Below are 21,470 nucleotides of genomic sequence, written 5' to 3'. Positions count from 1 at the left end.
TACGATGATCAAATTCTTGGTCTTAATCGAGCAGCTCGGAAAATGGAACGCAAGTGGAAGAGTACAGATAGGACTGGACGATATGACGATATATATATCGTGGCGATGATATAAAGTGTTAATCGATAGAGATTTTGCTATATAGTTTCAATTGTGATATGTAGCAGCATGGGCTTCTCTATCAGTGGGCAAGGCTTCATGTGAGACTGAGAGAATTTAAGAAAAATGGACAGGGTTTAAAAAATGTCGGCGGCCGCCCAAGCAAATTCAATTATAATTATCTCCTTTTCGGCATTTCACAAGCGCTTAAAATACTTCTCATCTGACACGCGCATTTGTGTTTCATGTGAGCGTTGTGTGCACTTTCTCTGGACCACACAAGTGTGCACGAGTCCACAGGGATTCCTGATATTTACAGGAGAGCGTAGACTAGAGCACTCGCGCTACTCAATACGTTTTGACCCAGGAAAAACCCTGAGAAAACATTTTCACAGAACGGGACAACACCCAAACAAGTCATAAAAATGAAGAGGAGCTTGTTATTAAAACAGGCGTTTTAATAACTTCACATGGTGTAGGTTCACAAAAGCTGACACAGAGCAGAAAAATATAGGCCAAATATGCAAACTGTGTCGCACTGCGATAATCACTCATAATACAAGCAATTTGTTTTACCTCAAAATCAAATCCCTTTATTGTCACTCAACCATATACACAAGTGCAGCAGTGGGTGAAAGTCTTGGGTGCAGTTCCAAGCAACATAGCAGTATGAAAATTACAATAAACATCTGATTTACACATAACAGTTTACACATCTTGTTACACAACACAATATACACCTAATAATATACAATATACAGTATACACAAAATAAAATAAGAAGACTGTATGCAATAAAAATACACTGTACCCCCCCCCCCCCCAGTGGAAATCAGTGGAAATAAATATGAAGTGATGTGCTGACATTCAGCTGTTGGTTAACAGTCTGTTGCCAGTGTGTTATTAAGAGAAGTATAAAATGTGAGTCCAATCTGAGGCTAATAAAGTGCAGTGCTGATATATGTATCGTGAGCGATCAAGAGTTCAAAAGTCTAATTGCTTGGGGGAAAAAGCTGTCATGAAGTCAGCTGGTGCGGGTCCTGAGACTGCAATACCGCCTGCCTGATGGTAGCAGTGAGAGCAGCCCATGGCTCGGGTGGCTGGAGTCTCTTATGATCCTCCGAGCTTTTTTCACACACCACCTGGTACAGATGTCCTGGAGGGAGGGAAGCTCACCTCCAATGATGTGTCTGGCAGTTCGCACCACCCTTTGCAGGGCTTGGCGGTTGAGGGTGGTGCTGTTTCCATACCAGGCAGTGATGCAGCCAGTCAGGATGCTCTCTACAGTGCTGGTGTAGAATCATGTGAGGATGTGGTGGTTAATTCCAAACTTCCTCAGCCATCTCAGGAAGAAGAGGCGCTGGTGAGCCTTCTTCACAATGGCCTCAGTGTGGATGGACCATGTGAGTTCCTCAGTGATGTGGACGCCAAAGAACTTGAAGCTGCTGACTCTCTCCACCGGTGCTCCATTGATGGTGATGGGGCTGTGTTCTCTGTCTTTTCTCCTGAAGTCCACCACAAGCTCCTTGGTCTTACTGACGTTGAGGGAGAGGTTGTGCACCTCCTCTCTGTAGACTGTTTCATCATTGTCAGTGATCAGACCTACCACCGTCGTATCATCAGCAAACTTGATGGCATTGGAGCTATGTGTTGCCACACAGTCATGTGTGTACAGGGAATACAGGAGTGGGCTGAGAACACAGCCCTGTGGGGCTCCAGTGTTGAGGGTCAGTGATGAGGAGATGTTGCTGCCCATTCTAATCTAGAATGTCTAAGTCTAGAATCCAGCTGCACAGCGAGCTGTTTAAGCCCAGATCCTGGAGTTTCACATCAAGCTTGGAGGGCACTATGGTGTTGAATGCTGAGCTGTAGTCTACAAACAGCATTCTCACATATGTGTTCCTTTTTTCCAGGTGGGAGAGAGCAGTGTGTAGTGTAGATGCAATGGCATCATCAGTGGAGCAGTTGTTGCAGTAAGCAAACTGCAGTGAGTCCAGTGAGGCAGGCAGCACAGAGCAGATGTAATCTCTGATTAGCCTCTCAAAGCATTTGCTGATGATGGGTGTCAGAGCAACAGGGTGACAGTCATTTAAGCAAGAGATTTTGAGTTGCTTTGGTACAGGGTCAATGGTGGACGTTTTGAAGTATGTGGGGACCACAGACAAGGAGAGGGAAAGGTTGAAGATGTCTGTAAAAACACCAGCCTGTTGGTTTGCACACACTCTGATGACGGGCTTTGCACACGCTCTGATGATGCGGCCTGGAATGCTGTCTGGACCCGCGGCTTTACGGATATTCACCCGTCGAAAGGATCGGGTTACGTCTGCTACAGAGACAGAGAGTGAACTAACCTCTGTAGCTTTGGCCGCGAGAGCTCTCTCCGCGAGGGCAGTGTTATTTCCCTCGAAATTAGCATAAAAAGTATTAAGCTCATCCAGGAGAGAGGCAGCGTTGTTCACGGTGGAAATTCCCTTTGAAGTCCATGATGATATTAAATCCCTGCCACATGCTTCTAGAGTCAGTGTTGAACTGTCCTTCAATCTTGTCCCTGTACTGGCGTTTGGCTGCTCTGATAGTTTTGCAGAGGGCATAACTGGCTTGTTTATGCTCCTCCACGTTCCTGGAATTAAAAGTGGAGGTCCGCGCATTAAGTGCCACACGAACATCGCTATTAATCTATGGGTTCTGGTTAGGGTAGATCCGTATTGTTTTGGTCGGCACTACATCATCTATGCACTTCCTGATGAAACACGTTATGGTATCAGCGTAGACCTCGATGTCGTCATCAGAGGCGGAGCGGACCGGATTTGTTGATGATAAAACATACACCACCTCTCTTTCACTCTGTCCGCTCGGTGCACTGAGAACCCCACTGGTTTGATGGCTGAGTCTGGAATCTGCGTAGACATCCGAGTTTCTGTAAGGCAGATAATGCAGCAGTCCCTTGTCTCTTGTTGGAAAGAGATCCACACTCTCAGCTCGCAGAGCTTGTTGTCCAGAAACTGGGTAGCGGGGGTCTATTTGCACGACGTCTTAGTCTGACGAGAACGCCGACCTTTTCTGGCTACATTTCCGCGGCTGGGCATCCCAGACAAAAGGCTCCGCTGTCGTGTTTGAAAACAGCGGGTCGGCATTGAGGAAATTTAAAGTCCGGTTTTCGGTGTGCTATTAAAGAACCAATGTCCAAAAGTGTTTGTCTATTGTAGACAATAAGGCAAACGGCATCCAAGCACGCAAAAGAATATTATGATTTTTTTTCTGCAAGAAGAGTTTATATATTATTTATATATTTATTTTCTGCAAGAAGTGTTTATTTTCATTGCATTTTTTATAATTTTTTTTTACTTGTATTGTATTATTCTCTATGTTGTATTGCTTTGGGAAGATCTCGAGTTTCTTGAGGAAAGTTTATAATAATATTGGTGAATAAAATTTCAGACTGAAATGTGGACAGGCTAATGTGAAATTTCGCATAGTGGTAAGAATGATTTAAAACTAAGTTTTTTTTTTTTTTTCCCAAATAAAGAAAAATTACAGTGCATCTGGAAAGTATTCACAGCGCTTCACTTTTTCCACATTTTGTTATGTTACAGCCTTATTCCAAAATGGATTAAATTAATTATTTTCCTCAAAATTCGACAAACAATACCCCATAATGACAACGTGAAAGAAGTTTGTTTAAAAAACGAAAAAAAAAAAGAAAAAATCACATGTACATAAGTATTCACAGCCTTTGCCATGACACTCAAAATTGAGCTCAGGTGCATCCTGTTTCCACTGATCATCCTTGAGATGTTTCTACAACTTGATTGGAGTCCACCTGTGGTAAATTCAGTTGATTGGACATGATTTGGAAAGGCACACACCTGTCTATATAAGGTCCCACAGTTAACAGTGCATGTCAGAGCACAAACCAAGCCATGAAGTCCAAGGAATTGTCTGTAGACCTCCGAGACAGGATTGTATCGAGGCACAGATCTGGGGAAGGATACAGAAAAATTTCTGCAGCATTGAGTGTCCCAATGAGCACAGTGGCCTCCATCATCCGTAAATGGAAGAAGTTTGGAACCACCAGGACTCTTCCTAGAGCTGGCCGCCCGGCCAAACTGAGCGATCGGGGGAGAAGGGCCTTAGTCAGGGAGGTGACCAAGAACCCGATGGTCACTCTGACAGAGCTCCAGCATTTCTCTGCGGAGAGTGGAGAACCTTCCAGAAGAACAACCATCTCTGCAGCACTCCACCAATCAGGCCTGTATGGTAGAGTGGCCAGATGGAAGCCACTCCTCAGTAAAAGGCACATGACAGCCCGCCTGGAGTTTGCCAAAAGGTACCTGAAGGACTCTCAGACCATGAGAAACAAAATTCTCTGGTCTGATGAAACAAAGATTGAACTCTTTGGCCTGAATGGCAAGCGTCATGTCTGGAGGAAACTAGGCACCGCTCATCACCTGGCCAATACCATCCCTACAGTGAAGCATGGTGGTGGCAGCATCATGCTGTGGGGATGTTTTTCAGCGGCAGGAACTGGGAGACTAGTCAGGATCGAGGGAAAGATGAATGCAGCAATGTACAGAGACATCCTTGATGAAAACCTGCTCCAGAGCGCTCTGGACCTAAGACTGGGGCGAAGGTTCATCTTCCAACAGGACAACAACCCTAAGCACACAGCCAGGATAACAAAGGAGTGGCTATGGGACAACTCTGTGAATGTCCTTCAGTGGCTCAGCCAGAGCCCAGACTTGAACCCAATTGAACATCTCTGGAGAGATCTGAAAATGGCTGTGCACCGATGCTCCCCATCCAACCTGATGGAGCTTGAGAGGTCCTGCAAAGAAGAATGGGAGAAACTGCCCAAAAATAGGTGTGCCAAGCTTGTAGCATCATACTCAAAAAGACTTGAGGCTGTAATTGGTGCCAAAGGAGCTTCAACAAAGTATTGAGCAAAGGCTGTGAATACTTATGTACATGTGATTTTTTTCGTTTTTTTATTTTTAAGATTTCAAACAAACTTCTTTCACGTTGTCATTATGGGGTATTGTTTGTAGAATTGTGAGGAAAATAATGAATTTAATCCATTTTGGAATAAGGCTGTAACATAACAAAATGTGGAAAAAGTGAAGCGCTGTGAATACTTTCCGGATGCACTGTATATTATTATTCTATTTGTTTCCCACTCTCAACCTCGGGATACATATCCCAAGGTTACCCAGAGGCTGCCAGATCCAGCTTCAATCCTGCCCAATGTCCCACTCCCACCGGGGATGCTGGCAGATTGAAACATGATTTTCAATTGTGTTATTCATTTAAACTGCACAATGAGGACTTTAAGACATCACAACATAATTTTCTGGAACAGCATAATTTTCTGTAAAGTTGCTTTGAAGCAATGTGTGTTGTGAAAAGCGCTATACAAATATAAAAATTACTTGACTAAAATATTCATTGCAATTATGTAAAACAAAACTTCACGCATGTGGATGTCAGCCACTGCCGAATGTCATTTCTGACCCAGGAAAAACCCTGCGATGTCTGTGCAGTTGTACTGATCAAAATAGATTTCAATATATTTTTAGTCAAACAAATCATAACTTACTCTCAGACTGAACAAACTTCATTACAGAATCTGAGGCTGCATCTCCAACAAAGACACTCCCATCTGATGTAACGACTATGTCATGTGGCATTTTAAATTCCTGAAGGAAAAACAGAGAAAAAAGATGTGAGACAACAGATCCCAACATGAACATCTAAAAGAATGGGCACTATTAAACAGATCTAAAACAAGATGTCATTGCAGTACTTTGTAATGCAGCAATATGGAATATTACTTATATTGATTGCTCCTTTATTTGTATTTTGCCGCTTTGGATAAAGCATCTGCTAAATTAATAAGTGTAAGACATAAAGACCAGATAAAAAAAAAAAAACAACTATAACTCTAGCTTTTTGCTTACAGGGATGAAAATAACCCTGAAAGACAGATGTGAGAGATGGGTCCTATTTCAGCATTAGCACTCTTTATCAAATCACCAGAGAAGATGGAATTTTTTTTATTTTTAGATTTTCTCCCCTTTTCCCAATTCCCAATGCGCTCTAGGTCCTCGTGGTGGCATAGTGACTCGCCTCAATCCGGGTGGCGAAGGACGAATCTCAGTTGCCTCCGCATCTGAGACTGTCAATCTGCGCTTCTTATCACGTGGCTTGTTGAGCGCGTTCCCGCGGAGACGTAGCGCGTGTGGTGGCTTCACGCTATTCTCTGCGGCGTCCAGGCACAACTCACCACGCGCCCCACCGAGAGCGAGAATTACATTATAGTGACCACGAGGAGGTTAACCCAATATGACTCTACCCACCCTAGCAACCAGGCCAATTGGTTGCTTAGGAAGCCTGACTGGAGTCACTCAGCACGTCCTGGATTCGAAATTGCGACTCCAGGTGTGGTAGTCAGCGTCTTTACTTGCTGAGCTACCCAGGCCCTTCTGAGAAGATGGGCATTAAATCAGACGCGATGATGTCACAGTGCTGTCTGACGTGAATAAAAAGGCAAGAGGATGCCAGTATGTGCTATTGTTTTATGATATATCATGAAAAATATTTCATGGTTTATCAGTCAAAATGGTCAAACCCATCAGTCAAACATCTAATGGAGCTTTGAGTTTTGTTTTGTGTTCCTTGCCACAGTCACTTTTGGCTTGCTTACTGGAGGCCTAAAGACAATAAGTTTAAAGGCATGCTTTTTCAATCTCATTAATCATTTGAACCACACAATGAGGACTTTAAAACATCACAGCATAATTTTCTGTAAAGCTGCTTTGAAACGATGTGTGTTGTGAAAAGTGCTATACAAATAAATTTAACTTGACTTGATCAGAGATTTCACATGAATATGAACAAAATATTTTAACATTTCCACCCCTTCCATTCACATACAAGATACATGTCTGATGATTACTAGATTAGAGACAAGAGACAAGATAAGAGCATTAAACAACAAACTGTTAGATAAGATTGGTTGGTTTATATATTCATTTAGACACAAATATAACTCTCATGCTTTACTCTTGCTCTGTTCAGCAAGCTAACATAAAAGCATTTTTTCACCACAAAGTTGCGTGAATTCATCCCTCAGTCAAACTACCAAAAATGAAGGATCTTTTGGCCATAAAAAGAAACTATCGTAAGTGATCTGTTCCCTGTCTGTCACTCACTCGATGTTGTGTCGATGTAGTGACACTAGGGGTCGCTCTTGGGAGCCCCAAACACCTCTGATCTTTGAGAAAAGGCTAATGAGAATTGGCGAGTGGAATTTGCATGCCACTCCCCCGGAGATATGGGTATAAAAGGAGCTGGCTCGCAACCACTCATTCAGATTTTTTCTTCAGAGCCAAGCGGTTGATTCTCACACAGCTGAACTTCACTGCCGGTCCATTCACCTCTTTAAGAAGCATATGCTCTTGGATATACGGCGCATTTCAGCGGCTTTCTCTCCCTCTGTGCGATCAGTGCAGAGTACGTCCCTGGGCGCTTCGACAGCCTCTAAAAAGTATATATTCTGAGAAATACGAGTATATTTTCCTCTAAAAGAGTACGCATTGACGGACAGCGTCTTTTTAAAGATGCCTTTCCGTCTTTGTGTAACTCCTGGGTGCGGTCGATAACTCTCCACCTCCGACGGCCACGATCGCTGCCTCACGTGCCTGAGCCATAATCTCATTGCGAGAACATGACCATGGCAACATTGCAGTCGCGGCTTACCTTCTTCCGGGGGAAAGCCACTCCAGCCGCCACCCATGCCGGGCCTTCTACCTACGGGTATGAGGCCGGCTAGGTTGACGCTGGAGGCGATTTGGGGGCTCCAATGGGTACGGATCCGCTGGGTAATCCCCCCGGACCACCCATTCCCCAGCATGCTCGTTTGCACCGGTTCAGTTCTGGGATGAGACAGGCAGCTCGCCTCAGTGCCAGCCTAATGTCTCTTTCAGAGCTCACGAGATGGATGAGGTTTCGATAGCAGCATCGGAGAGCGCGTTGGTAAGGTCGGATGCCGAGGACTCGACTGGGCTGCCACCTTTGGGTGTGCCTGCCCAGTCTGAGGCTGACGCGGAACTGACCGCCATGATTGCCCGGGCTGCTGTGAGTGTCAGGCTGGAGTGGAACCCTCCACCCCTCCCTGAGACCTCACAGCTTGACGATTGGTTCCTGGGTTCAGGGCAGCGCTCACGGCCACGCCCCCCCCCTTTCTTCCCGGAGGTGCATGACGAACTGACGAGGTCCGAACCCGACTTCCCAGTTCCTCCGCTCTCACTACCCTCGATGGTGGGGTGGCCGAGGGATATACGGAGATTCCTCAGGTGGACAAGGTGGTTGTGGTGCACCTGTGCCCGCAAAACGCTGCCACCTGGCGGAATCGTCCGGCACTCCCCTCCAGGGCCTGTAGGACTACATCGTCTCTGGCGGCCAAAGCCTACAGTGCTGCTGTACAGGCCGCCTCCGCCCTGCATGCCATGGCTCTCCTGCAAGTACACCAGACCAAGGCACTGAAAGAGCTGCACTAGGGTAGTCCTGATCCCGATGTGTTGCAGGAGCTGCGCTCGGCGACTGACCTCACCCTCCGGGAGACAAAGGTCATGGCGCGAGCACTCGGTCCACCTTGGTGGTCCAGGAGCGCCACCTATGGCTGAATCTGGTCGAGATGAGGGACGCCAACAAGGTTCGTTTCCTGAACTTGCCCATCTCCCAGAACGGCCTATTCTGCGACACCATCGAGGACTTTGACCAGCAGTTCTCAGCAGTGAAGAAGCAGACTACAGCACATCTTGTGCATGGCTCAAGATCCTGTACCCCGTCTGCTCACTGAGGGCATCCCCCTGCGGTGGCAAAAGCCCAGGCGGCTCTGCCTAGTTCTCGGCCCCGGCATAGAGCCCCCCGCAGGAAGTTGACGCCCCCCGCCTCACGGTCCGGCGCTAAGACCCAGAAGAAGGCTCCTAAGTGCCCCTGAGATGGACGACCCGAGGAGGAAGATGTCCGGCGGAACCCTGGAGCTGGTGTCCAGACCACTCCGTCCCCCGGTGGAGAGCCTGGAGGAGAATCTTTTGTTCCCTTTTGTTTTGTGTTCGCTGCACCCCGGACGGGCTGCGGTACCCACATTGTCCAAAAAAAGAGCGGTTTCCTCTCTCCTTGGGTCACACAGCCAGTGTTCACGGCCGCCGTTATCACGGCGACCAGACACCGAGCATTTGCGGCCAGGGAACCCCCGCCTTCGCGCGCCCGGCCACACAACATTCACCCCCCGGCCAGCCGGTTGTGACGAGTTATGAGGATGGCCAAAAAGGCCCCCCTCCTCTGTTGCTGACCCGCTCTATGCCGGGTGCACGGAACAAGGTAAGTGCTTTGAGGTTCCCCTCAACGTGGCCACGACCTTGGCGAAGCGAGGCTCCTCGACGTGGCATCTCCTGCTCCCCCCTGCTGCGAGGATCCACCTCCAGGTACGTCAGAAACGATTGTCCCATTAGTGCCCCTCACCCGGAGTTTGGACGCATGGCTAGCGCTCTCCAACCCGTCGCGGTGGTTGGCCAGGACCATCCGATTCGGCTACGCGATTCAGTTCGCCAGGCACCCGCCCCGGTTCAGCGGCGTCCGCTTCACCTCGGTAAAGGACGAGAACGCCACCGCCCTGGACGCAATAGAGCCTGTCCCTCCAGCCGAGATGAGGAAAGGGTTTCACAGCTCCTACTTCATTGTGCCAAAGAAAGGCGGTGGGTTGCGGCCAATCTTGGACCTGCGAGTGCTGAACCGGGCCTTGCACAGACTCCCGTTCAAGATGCTGATGCAGAAACACATTTTAGCGTGCGTCCGGCATCAAGATTGGTTCGCGGCGATAGACCTGAAGGACGCGTACTTCCACATCTCGGTTATACCTCGACACAGACCCTTCCTACGGTTTGCTTTCGAGGGCCGGGCGTATCAGTACAAGGTCCTCCCCTTCGGCTTGTCTCTGTCACTTCGCGTCTTCATGAAAGTCGTGGAGGCAGCCCTTGCCCTGCTAAGGGAAGTGGGAATTTGCATCCTCAACTACCTCGACGACTGGCTGATTCTAGCTCACTTCTAGTCAACTGGAAGCTTCGGGTCAACTGGGAGAAGAGCATGCTCTCCCCGGTTCAGAGCATCTCTTTTCTCGGCATGGAGTTAGACTCAGTCTCGATGATAGCGCGCCTCACCAGCGAGTGCGTGCTTTGCGCACCTATTTGATCGCAAGCAGATGCTCTGAGCAGCTCTTTGTCTGCTTTGGCGGACAGCGGAAAGGGAATGCTGTCTCCAAACAGAGGCTTGCCCACTGGATCGTGGATGCCATTGTGCTGGCATTCCAGGACCAGGCTGTGCCCGCCCCTTTGGGAATACAAGCACACTCTACGAGGAGTGTGGCATCCTCATGGGCACTGGCCAATGGCACCTCTCTAGCAGACTCTGCAGGGCAGCAGGTTGGGCAACACCCAATACCTTCGCGAGATTTTATAATCTCCGGGTTGAGCCGGTTTTGTCCCGTGTATTGTCAGGTATGAACAGGTAAGTGTGCGGGACAGCTAGCCGGGTGTATCGTTGCGTACAGCACCTTTCCCCTCCGTGAGGTGAAGACATGCGCTCTTTTCTCCCATGCGAGTTCACGAGTCCGTGAACCCTGGACGTCCTTCCTCCCTAGCCCTGTGGCTGGCGAATTCGGTGGAGGAATTCCTAGCCAGACCCAGTACGTGTGCTAGCGTGCCCTGTACTGGGGTAGGTGCTCCACAGGCACCGGTTACCTCCGGTAGCCCCCTGTGATGTATTTTCCACGGTACGGTCTCACTATCGGTCGACCTGCGTCTCCCTTGGGCAGAGCCCTCTCTGCCTCCAGTCGCTGTGTTTCTAGAGCTCCTCCCCTTCGGGCAGGACCTACCACCGTGCCTCTTCCATGTGTGGCTGGTGAGCCCACATGTCGTACTTGCCACATGTTAACCTCCCCTTCGGGCAGGATGTGGTCTCCGCGGTGTCTTTTCCCCCTAAAAGAATAGGAAGGGAAAAGAACTCCTTCCCTGGCGCGAATAATAGCGTTAGATGGCCCCAGCCAAATCTAAATACTCTGTGGGGAGAAAAAACATAGAGAGAAAAGGCTGCGGCTGGTGCGGCTTGCTCCCATACTAGTTACGTCTCTTCCCCCCAGGGATGTGGGGAACTACATAACGTCTTTTGGGGCATTGGAGGAGGCTACGTGCAGACTGGTGCGCCTGCTATTACGCACGAAGCAGCTTGCTTGCATCTGCATTGGCAGCCCACGTAACACAGTTCAGCTAGTTGTGGCGTTTTGTATAGGGACCCCTAGTGTCACTACATCGACATAACGTCAAGTGAGTGACAGATAGGGAACGTCTTGGTTACAGTCGTAACCTCCGTTCCCTGATGGAGGGAACGAGACGTTGTGTCCCTCTTGCCACAAAGCTGTACTACCCGCTGAAATGTCCGGGACCCTGTCTCAGCTCCTCAGCACAAAACCTGTATGAGTGGTTGCGAGCCAGCTCCTTTTATACCCGTTTGTCCAGGGGAGTGGCATGCAAATTCCACTCACCAATTCTCATTGGCCTTTTCTCAAAGATCAGAGGTGTTTGGGGCTCCCAAGAGCAACCCCTAGTGTCACTACATCGACACAACGTCTCATTCTCTCCATCAGGGAACGGAGGTTACGACAGTAACCAAGACATTTCAGGATTTCAAATGTTATCATTGACTATCACTATACAGCCACATAATCATTCTCTATTAGAGAAATGTCAGTTCAGGCCTAACTCGAGCCTTAGGCTCATGCTCACTTAAGCCTGTGAATTAATGCCAGAGCAGGGTAGATTACTTATGAATTATAATCTGGTACTGATTACAAATGACATGATTTAAAACTGCAGTCAGTAACGTAATCTCTTGGATTATATTTTTTGGATAATCCAATTTGATTACTTCTGGATTACTTGCTCTGACCTAACTCTTGTTTATTTGATGTTTGCATTTTATAAGGATAATCTATACCATTTTGACATAATGTTACTAAAATGCATTTAAGAATTTACTTCATGAATCAAAATATGAGACTTATGAGTTTTTGTGTTTTACTTTCTACTTGCCTGTTACTTAGTGAAATAAAAGGGCACTTACAGGGTCATTAGACACATTTAAAATGATATGTATGTTTTGTCAAAGAAGGCAGAAAAATATGGTGTGTATAAATTATATTTAGAAGACAATTTTTAGACTATTTGTTATCCATGTTTAAAGAATTTTTGTCCAGTCCTCTAGAATCAATAATTGTTTAAGGTAACTGGGTTTTGATGTAGACATAGCATTTCACAGTTATATATCAGCAGTGTTTAGTTTAATCTAATTGTTTGAGTTGTGCTTTTGTCCACAAATTCACAAGCATTGTGCACAAACAAATTTTATATGGTGTAAGAATAGGGAGTTGCGTGTTTTCCCGCATGTTGCTGATAGAGCTCTGAGGCCTGCATCAATGACAAATATTTACATTTTACAATTACATTTATTCATTTAGCAGACATTTTTATCCAAAGTGACTCACAAATTAGGAATATAGCAAAAGGGATTCATCCTAAGGAGGCAATAACATGAGAAGTTTCAATGTTTCAAATTTGCTCAGAGAAGCACAAGTAGGATGGAAGGTGGGAGACAGTGGTAAAAAAAATTATTGATATTTTTTAAGGAAGAAAAAAGACAGTTAGTGCAACAGTAGGATTGGGTGATTGATGTTCTGATGTTTTTTTTCTCTGAATAATTTCGATAATGTGTTGCACAACTTAATGTATCTAGATATGCACAAGATCAGTCCCTCTATTAGTGGCAAATGGTCAGCTGCAATAGTTTGAACTTTGAGCATCACATTACAGCAATTGACCTATGAGCAATAGGGTTCCAGGGATAATCTTGTCATCTAAAAGTACATTTAACACTGTACAAACAACAGCTAATACACAATTATGTGCTATATTTATGCCTGTATTTACACACAATCTGTGCATGCAGAACTCCACAAAAAAGCTTAGTATATCGTTCACAAAGTTTCACACATCCTCCACCCTTAAGTGTTTGTTTATTAAATATATTGTCTAATTAATTATGCCTTGATTTTGTCATTTAACAAATTTTACCATGTTTCAATCCATTCTGCAGAATTTCAGTTTTTACCCTAAATTCAGCACAGAATATGTAATAAAACTCTGTCTGGGCCTGGGTATAACAGGAGTAACCTGTTATCATGTTCTGAGTGAGTGTTGTGTTTTTCTGTGCAGGAGTGTGTAAATATGTGTGTAAGGTGATCAGCACCTGTGTTTCTGGACTGAATGTATCCAGGACTTCCTTGGTTGAATAACTGAGCACAAACCCTCTGAGGGGGGCAGCCTGTCTGTATGGAGGCTCTCCATTCACTGCGTAGATAAGACCACCTGAAATAACACATTAGCATGAGGTTCTGCAGCCGTGCAGTCCATATTAATATTGATTTAAGTTTTGTATCAGTCATCAAAGGGCCCATATGCTTTTGAACATCTAATCCTACTACAGAAATTAAGGGCCACACAAATTCACACTGTAAGCGATGAGAGCTCAGTAAATTTAAAGGGATAGCTCACCGAAAAATAAAAATTAAATCACTGTTTACACACCCCTGTGTTGTTATAACCCCATATGACTTAATGATGTCATTCAATGGCAGTTTATGGTAAATACCTCTTCAATCTTCAAAACAATGCAAAAGTAGAATTCACAAGTCTAATAAATTATTGCATGAGACTCATGATTGTTCTGAAAGCATACTAAAAGGTTTGGTGAGAAACAAACCAAAATCAAATGTTTTATTTATTGAAACAGTTGAATGACCGTTGCTCTGCTCTGCACATTCACGTGATTGCACAAGAGCAGTATCACTCGCGAGATGGGGTGTTCAAGCGAAAACTCATTTTGTTTATCTAAATACAGATCTGCCACATTGATACTAACAAAAGAACACAACACAGCTGCACACAAACCAGAGAACAGAACTTACTAAATATGTCTGGTGAGTTTGTAGTCAGATAATATATGCATTTCTATGCCAAGCATCATTTGTTTGAAACTGTCACCTCTTCTCCATTCTGAACTGGTGTGTGTAACAGACCTCCGCCAGCAGAGGTGTAATATTCTTGGCCAAAATCAAGTAGTTTTAATCCGGCTCATGAGATGCTGGCTTAAATGTACTGTTATGAGAACGATTTTGGACCGGTGCCAGTTCACAGGGGACGGGGTTACCCGGCGCGACGCCGCAAATAGAAAACAAGCGATCTACAGCATGTCACTTGTCACGTCTGGTTAGGACAAAAACTCTGATTAACATAGAAACTATACCTTTTATCGTATTCCAAGTCTTATGACATCATACAATAGCTTTGTGTGAGGAACAGACAAAAAGTTTGACAAAGGAAATATGGCGCATCAAGACTGTATGCTTACATAGTATGGAAAAAAGAAACTCGTACATTCTTCAAAATTTCTCCTTTCATGTTCCATGGAAGAAAAAGTCAGATGGGTGTGGAAATTACAGTAAATGATGAAAGAATATTCATTTTTTGGGTAAACTGGTCTTTTAAAATGGATCTGTATTAGCATCTATCAAGTTCCAACTGTCACCTACAGTATATAAGTTTTTAGATGATCATGTTCTCTGATGCACACCTTGGAAAGGAGTGTACGCAATGGCAAACACTTCTCCTCCAAACTCCTCTTTTTTTATCTCCTTCACAAACTCGCCCATCTCGGTCATAAAGCACTGAATCCGTCCATTCTCCCGGTCGGCCACACACAACTCCTGTTTATCCGGCAGGAAGGTCAGGCTGTGCGGGATTCGGAATGAGACACGGCGTCTCCTGTCTGAGGAGCCTTTTCCATAAAAAAACCAAAAAGTAAATATATATATATATATATACACACACACACACACACACACACACACACACACACAACCTGAACATAGTGATGATGCAATTTTCGATCACAAAAACATCAACATCAACCAAATGTTTTATTTAATGGATGTACTACCTTAATGATACAACTCTAAATTGCATTTTATTGCATTGGACTGTATCATATAACACAGAAATATAATAGTATTTCTATCATTGTAATATATCTGAAAATATTCACAACAGATTCTTGTGTCTGAATAAGACATAGATTTAGTTGTGTGTACCTGCCCCCCAGTGTGCAATATATTTGCCCTCTGGTGAGAATTTGAGGATCCTGGAATTGCAGTAGCCATCTGAGATGTAGATGTTTCCAGTGGTGGGGTCCACAGCCACATCTGTTGGTTGGCAGAAATGGTTTTTGTCACTTCCTGGTTCAAAAGCTTCTCCCAGAACCAGAAGCTGCTGATCTTTACCATTGCTGCTCAGCTTGAATACCTGCAAAATGAGAAAGAGCGCATCAAGTCACACCTTATGAAAATTATACTATGAATGGTTCATTTTTTCCAGTGACTGTATCCTGTTTTTAGATTCAGGGTTCCAATTCTTTTTGACTATTCCGTTACTTTTCCAGACAATTGTGATAACTGCATAAAGATTATTACAAATCATTTTATAGAGATTTTAAATGTAATTCTAGCGTAGATTTTCATTGCCAATCCTTGAAATTAATAAATGTAAACAATTACACTTTTTATTGTACATGTATCCAAGACATCCTGAGATTTGAATGCCGGTCAACGAATGATTCTGCTTTCTCCGCCCTTCAGGAAGACTTGTCTTATAGGAAACAGTTATAAACTAGTAAAATTTGACATTCAGTGAGTCACATAGGCAAGTTACTCTCAAAGAGCATAATGTTGGCCTGCTTGTAAGCAAGTTTTACTCTTCACAAGCACTCACAAAGAGCAATATGTAGCTGATTATTATTTAGAGCAGATAATGACTAGAAAATGTATATTTAATAAAGAAATTTCTAGCACTTTCCCTGACTTGTAAGATTTTGTTAAAGTTTTTTATTCTCTGATATTTCCAGGTTTTCCATGACTGTGGGAACTCTTTAGATTAAGTGTGTAATTTCTGCACCACTAGAGACACCAAAGAACAAGTTTCCAGAACACACCCCATCCATTGGTTAAACAAACAGACACTAGAGGCATTGGTTGAGCTAGAACTAGAACATGTAAGATTGCTCGAACAATAGAACTATATTTTGAAAGCACCGCAGAGTCACAGTGTTTAAACTCTTCAAGAAGTCAGTCTACCAATGGCTTACTTATCCTCGTGCGGCCCTGTGTCCACATGCGTAGACATTGTATTTTGGCTTCGCTATATGCAATGCATAATTTAAATTAATTTAAACCGACTGAATACTGTTCACAACACTCTGTCATTTAACGTGACACAACAACATGACGTCGATTTCCATGAAGCGCTTCTACGGGTGCAGAGCCAACTAAAGTGCCTCTGGTAAGAAACCTCTACATTTTTTTATTGAAAGCTGTTTGGGTGTAAAGAGTAGCATCTCTAGTTTTCATTTGATATGCCACTTTAAAAAATTATAAATCATAAAAATTATGTTCACACGTGGATTTTGGGACATCAGTCCCTCACAAGTTGAAAAAACACATTCAACTCATCTGTGGATAGGGTTGGGGAGTAACGAAATACATGTAACGGGATTACGTATTTAAAATACAAAATATAAGTAACTGTATTCCACTACAGTTACAATTTAAATCATTGGTATTTAGAGTACAGTTACATTCAAAAAGTATTTTGATTACTGAAGAGATTACTTTGCATTTTATTGTCATTTGTTTCATTTAATATTTAGTCCTTTCAGATGTAAAAATGTATACATATAAATGATGCAATCCAAAGTGCATTTGAACAGCAGTGAAATACTTTCTTATGAAGTGTTACATTCATACGAGCAGACAGAGAGACAAAATACAGTAAGGTTTATTTCTATTTTTGTGCTCCAAACTTACTAGTTTGGAGCACAAAAATAGAAATAAACCTTGTGTAATTTGTCAGCTTTAAGCTAAGCTAAAATGCTATTTCTAGCCATTTTACATGCACGTTACCAGGCACAATCATATTTTTTTATCAAGGAAATTCATGTTAGATCATAATTAATTTTTTTCTACTAAGACCTTTGATATTAGGGCAAAAATCGTATTCTTGATAATTTTTTTATTGTTTTCCTGTACAAATAAATAAAAAAAATCCTTATATCAAATTGATCTTGTTTTATCTTGTTTTAGAAACAACACTGTATAAGATATTTAGGTTTTTCAGAGAATATATTTTTAACGTGTATTTTGTCTTACTGTACTGGCAGAGTTTTTATAGTCAAAACAAGTGAAAAAAATCTACCAGTGCTGAAGAAGTAATCCAAAGTATTTAGAATACATTACTGATCTTGAGTAATCTAACGGAATACGTTACAAATGACATTTTACAGCATGTATTCTATAATCTGTAGTGGAATACATTTCAAATGTAACCCTCCCAACCCTGTCTGTGGGTCATTTCGCTTAATTTTAATATAAATGTTGTTATCACTGTACAATACAGTTCTATTCATTAACATAAGTAAATGCATTCCTATATTTACTGTGCATTTTCACATTTCACATTGAGAATCAATAGGTTCATCCAAAAGCTGATAAATGTTGCTTTCAGAGGCTTTATATGGAGTTAGGATGAAAATAAGGTGCATTTCGAGCTGTTCTGAGACCAGTGCAGACAGACAGCACACTGGAGGTTAAGTCATTCACTAAACAGGGAGCAAGGGAGCAAAGTGACATCCTATAGCTTTCTATGCAGCTAAGTGCATTCACTCCTAAAATCCAACCAAAAGTTCAGTTTCAGGCTGCAGATAATATTTGGACCACTCAACATGTTTGGCAGACATGGGACAATGGTAATAATCAGTACATAGATTCAGAATATATAATGCTTTACTACTTTATTTGAACATGGTTGGCAGTGATTAGAAGATGCTGGCCATTACTTTGATTAAGAATGATTGATTCAGCTTCTCGGCTGTAATGTCTGTAATGTCTCAAAAACATGAATAACCAACACTCCTAGAAACAAACAATTTAATGAAAAAATAAATAAATAAAATCAGACTTTCTATAGCTTGGTATTATTTAAAATTTCACACCTTAGTCCCGCTGTCCACATATGTAGACATACATTTTTAGGAAAGCTATTTTTTTAGTTTTTTTATTTTTGTTTTTGGAAAATGCACACAGCAGTCATGCTTGGGTCTCAGGAGGTTAAATTTGATGGCACACAGGGTTGGGAGGGTTACTTTTGAAATGTATTCCACTACAGATTACAGAATACATGCTGTAAAATGTAATTTGTAATGTATTCCGTTAGATTACTCAAGGTCAGTAATGTATTCTAAATACTTTGGATTACTTCTTCTTTCACTTGTTTTGACTATAAAATCTTTGTCAGTACAGTAAGACAAAATACACGTTAAAAATACATTCTCTGAAAAACCTAAATATCATATGCAGTGTTGTTTCTAAAACAAGATAAATCAAACTGATCTTGTTTCAAGGATTTTTAGATATTTTTACAGGAAAACAATAAAAAAAATTATCATCAAGAATACGTTTTTTGCCCTAATATCTAAAGTCTTACTAGAAAAATAGAAATTATGATCCAACGTGAATTTTCTTGATAAAAAAATTATGATCATGCCTGGTAACGTGCATGTAAAATGGCTAGAAATAGCATTTTACCTTAGTGTAAAGCTGACAATTTACACAAGGTTTATTTCTATTTCTTCTGCTCCAAACTTACTTCAAACTTACTTCTCTGTCTGCTCGTATGAATGTAACACATCATAAGAAAGTGTTTCACTGCTGTTCAAATGCACTTTGGATCGCATCATTTATATGTATAAATGTTTTCCATCTGAAAGGACTAAATATTAAATGAAACAAATGACAATAAAATGCAAAGTAATCTCTTCAGTAATCAAAATGCTTTTTGAATGTAACTGTATTCTAAATATCAATGATTTAAATTGTAACTGTAGTGGAATACAGTTACTTATATTTTGTATTTTAAATACGTAAACCTGTTACACGTATTTAGTTACTTCCCTACCCTGACAGCACAATGCACTGTGACATGAATAAGTACTTTAATTTAAAAAAAAATAAAAATCACACACTTCACCTTTATCTGTACAATAGGGTTGCACGGTATACCGGTGCTACAGCAGTATCATGATACTGGTGATGCCACAGTATTTTTTAAACGGTCAATATGGTAGTACTGTTATATTACTGTTATATTGTATGTGCGATAGTAAATATTATTTTCCCTAAAACCTTTATTTGAATCAGACCTATATCTGCAATAACATCAAAAATGTAGTCTTTTCGAGTAGCGTCCACTTCATGCAGTGCCCTTTAAGAGTTTAAAATGCTGTTTAGAATTTGCCCTTTACAGTTTATGGTATTGTTTATTTTTTAATGTTTGGTTTTCCCATGCTTCAAACACACACGTCTAAAACCCAGCATGTAAATTTGGCGGTCGTGTCTCCTAATGGATAATATGGAATTAAATAAAACTTTGGAGAGTAAGAAGCTTTATAAAAAACACAATTCACATAGCGAGATTTTGAATTATTTTGGGTTTTGCCTGAAGAGACCGGGAAAACCCATCTTCCATGAATGTCTACAGAGATTTCAAGCCAAAGGAGGAAACACCAGCAACCTTATTAAACACCATCGGACACATCCCACTGCTTTTGCAGAACTGGCGCCACTTCATTTAAACTAAATGCTTTATCTTAACATTTACAGATTTACCGTTTATCTGAAAAATCGAACATTGCACTCGTTTCATTTTTTCCAATTACAAATGCATGGTTGTAGTAACTTTGCACTTATGATCAGATCGGTTTGATCACATCCCTGATCAAACCGGTGTGTGTGTAATCTTCACTCGCACTGCTGTTTACCAGGAGAGAGAGGGGCTGAAGCGGTTGTAATAATGAAAAAAGCTTGTCTTTTCAACGTTACAGTATGTTTATTTTTATGTTACCAACATTCAAATAATTACAGAAATAATGGAATAAAAGTTTCAAGCCGTTGCCGTTTGAACTGGCTGTTTTAATGCAGCAAAGTTTTTTTTATTTTTTTAATCATACTAAGAATGTATTGGGTAACAAGTTAGTCCATTAGTGCCTTCTCCCAGTTCATCTATCAGTTATTTTCACCACTTCCGGAGCAACTTCAACAAGCTAATTTCTAAGAACCACCATTGCTATGACAAACTACAGTATGTTAAGGATTAACAGTACCATATCATGATACTTTAGCTGGTATAATATCATCAGATATGATTATGGTATCGTGACAACCCTACTGTACAATAAGATCTACTAAAGAATTGTTTGCGGAAGTTTCTTTTGTTAACTTGGGCATCTTCACCTGATGAAGAGCTACATCCGTCACCCAGTAATTACTGTCCTTGTCAGTAGTCATTCCGTGCGGCAAATAGAACCTGTTCGAACAAACATTTCATTAATGACAATGAGTGCAATCAATCAAAAATAGAAACAAACAACAAACAGCATTACTGTGTCAACACTATATGCCAGTATCACAATGCAACATGCCAAAACTCCAACACTCCTATTAAAATAAATGAATAAGTTTACACTGCAAGCAGAAAGTATCACTGATTACACTGTGAATGTTCAAGTTTTTTGTGCATTTCACGTTTTGTGTTGTGAATTCATAGATTATAATGGGAATGCTCTAGTTTCTCCTGGACTTACATGTTTCTTCCTGAAGCTTTAAGCACTCGTCCTTCAACTGGATCCACCACCAAGATGGTGGACTGCTGGATGGGGCCCAGAGACTTCTGCTGGTAGATGCCATTATTGTTAAAGGAGCTGTGAGAGAGAGAGAGTGAGAGAGAGAGAGAGACAGAGAGAGAGAGAGAGAGAGAGAGTAATCAATCATTCTAGAAGAGCACAGCGTGTACCCCTTTAAAAGGAATAGAATGAATACTTAACCCAAATAGTTCACCCAGAATTTTATTCTGTCATCATTTATTTACAATAATGATTTTCTTTCTTTTGTGGAACACAAAAGGAGTTATTGTGCTCATTTCCATATAATAAAAACATTTAAGGACAGTTCCCTGTTCACATGTAAAGCGCTTTGAGTGTAGTATCAAAAAAGCGCTATAGAAATGTAACATTCAGTCATTCATTCATCATTCTGTTTATCTTGTTCATCATGTCTGCAAGGTAGCTGAGAGAGCAAGCCATTTGTCATCATCCAAAAACCA

The 21,470-nt window shown here is 42.3% G+C and overlaps 2 protein-coding genes across 8 annotated transcripts in view; both read right to left on the bottom strand.

Annotated features, from left to right (window-relative positions):
- LOC127432650 (uncharacterized) overlaps nucleotides 1-3,109 on the bottom strand; it is a 69,533-nt gene extending 66,424 nt beyond the window's left edge. Inside the window, exon 1 of the mRNA XM_051683972.1 lies at nucleotides 1,661-3,109. Coding sequence (XP_051539932.1) covers nucleotides 1,857-2,765 — 909 coding nt within the window. The 5' untranslated portion in view covers nucleotides 2,766-3,109 and the 3' untranslated portion in view covers nucleotides 1,661-1,856. The remainder of the gene's footprint in view (nucleotides 1-1,660) is intronic.
- Nucleotides 1-21,470, bottom strand: part of LOC127432330 (peptidyl-glycine alpha-amidating monooxygenase B-like) — a 349,064-nt gene that overhangs the window by 35,921 nt on the left and 291,673 nt on the right. For 6 of the 7 annotated variants that reach the window (XM_051683244.1, XM_051683251.1, XM_051683247.1 and 3 more), the window contains 6 exons: nucleotides 20,953-21,069; nucleotides 20,603-20,675; nucleotides 15,356-15,566; nucleotides 14,839-15,042; nucleotides 13,456-13,574; nucleotides 5,693-5,792 (listed from right to left, as the gene is read on the bottom strand). In XM_051683244.1, coding sequence (XP_051539204.1) covers nucleotides 5,693-5,792; nucleotides 13,456-13,574; nucleotides 14,839-15,042; nucleotides 15,356-15,566; nucleotides 20,603-20,675; nucleotides 20,953-21,069 — 824 coding nt within the window. The remainder of the gene's footprint in view (nucleotides 1-5,692; nucleotides 5,793-13,455; nucleotides 13,575-14,838; nucleotides 15,043-15,355; nucleotides 15,567-20,602; nucleotides 20,676-20,952; nucleotides 21,070-21,470) is intronic. The other variant, XM_051683248.1, reaches the window with a different exon arrangement.

The sequence above is a fragment of the Myxocyprinus asiaticus genome, chromosome 42, assembly GCF_019703515.2.
Source record: "Myxocyprinus asiaticus isolate MX2 ecotype Aquarium Trade chromosome 42, UBuf_Myxa_2, whole genome shotgun sequence".
Lineage (NCBI taxonomy): Eukaryota > Metazoa > Chordata > Actinopteri > Cypriniformes > Catostomidae > Myxocyprinus > Myxocyprinus asiaticus.
The sequence above is the reverse complement of the archived record's forward strand: the minus strand, read 5'-3'. Positions and strand labels throughout refer to the sequence as shown.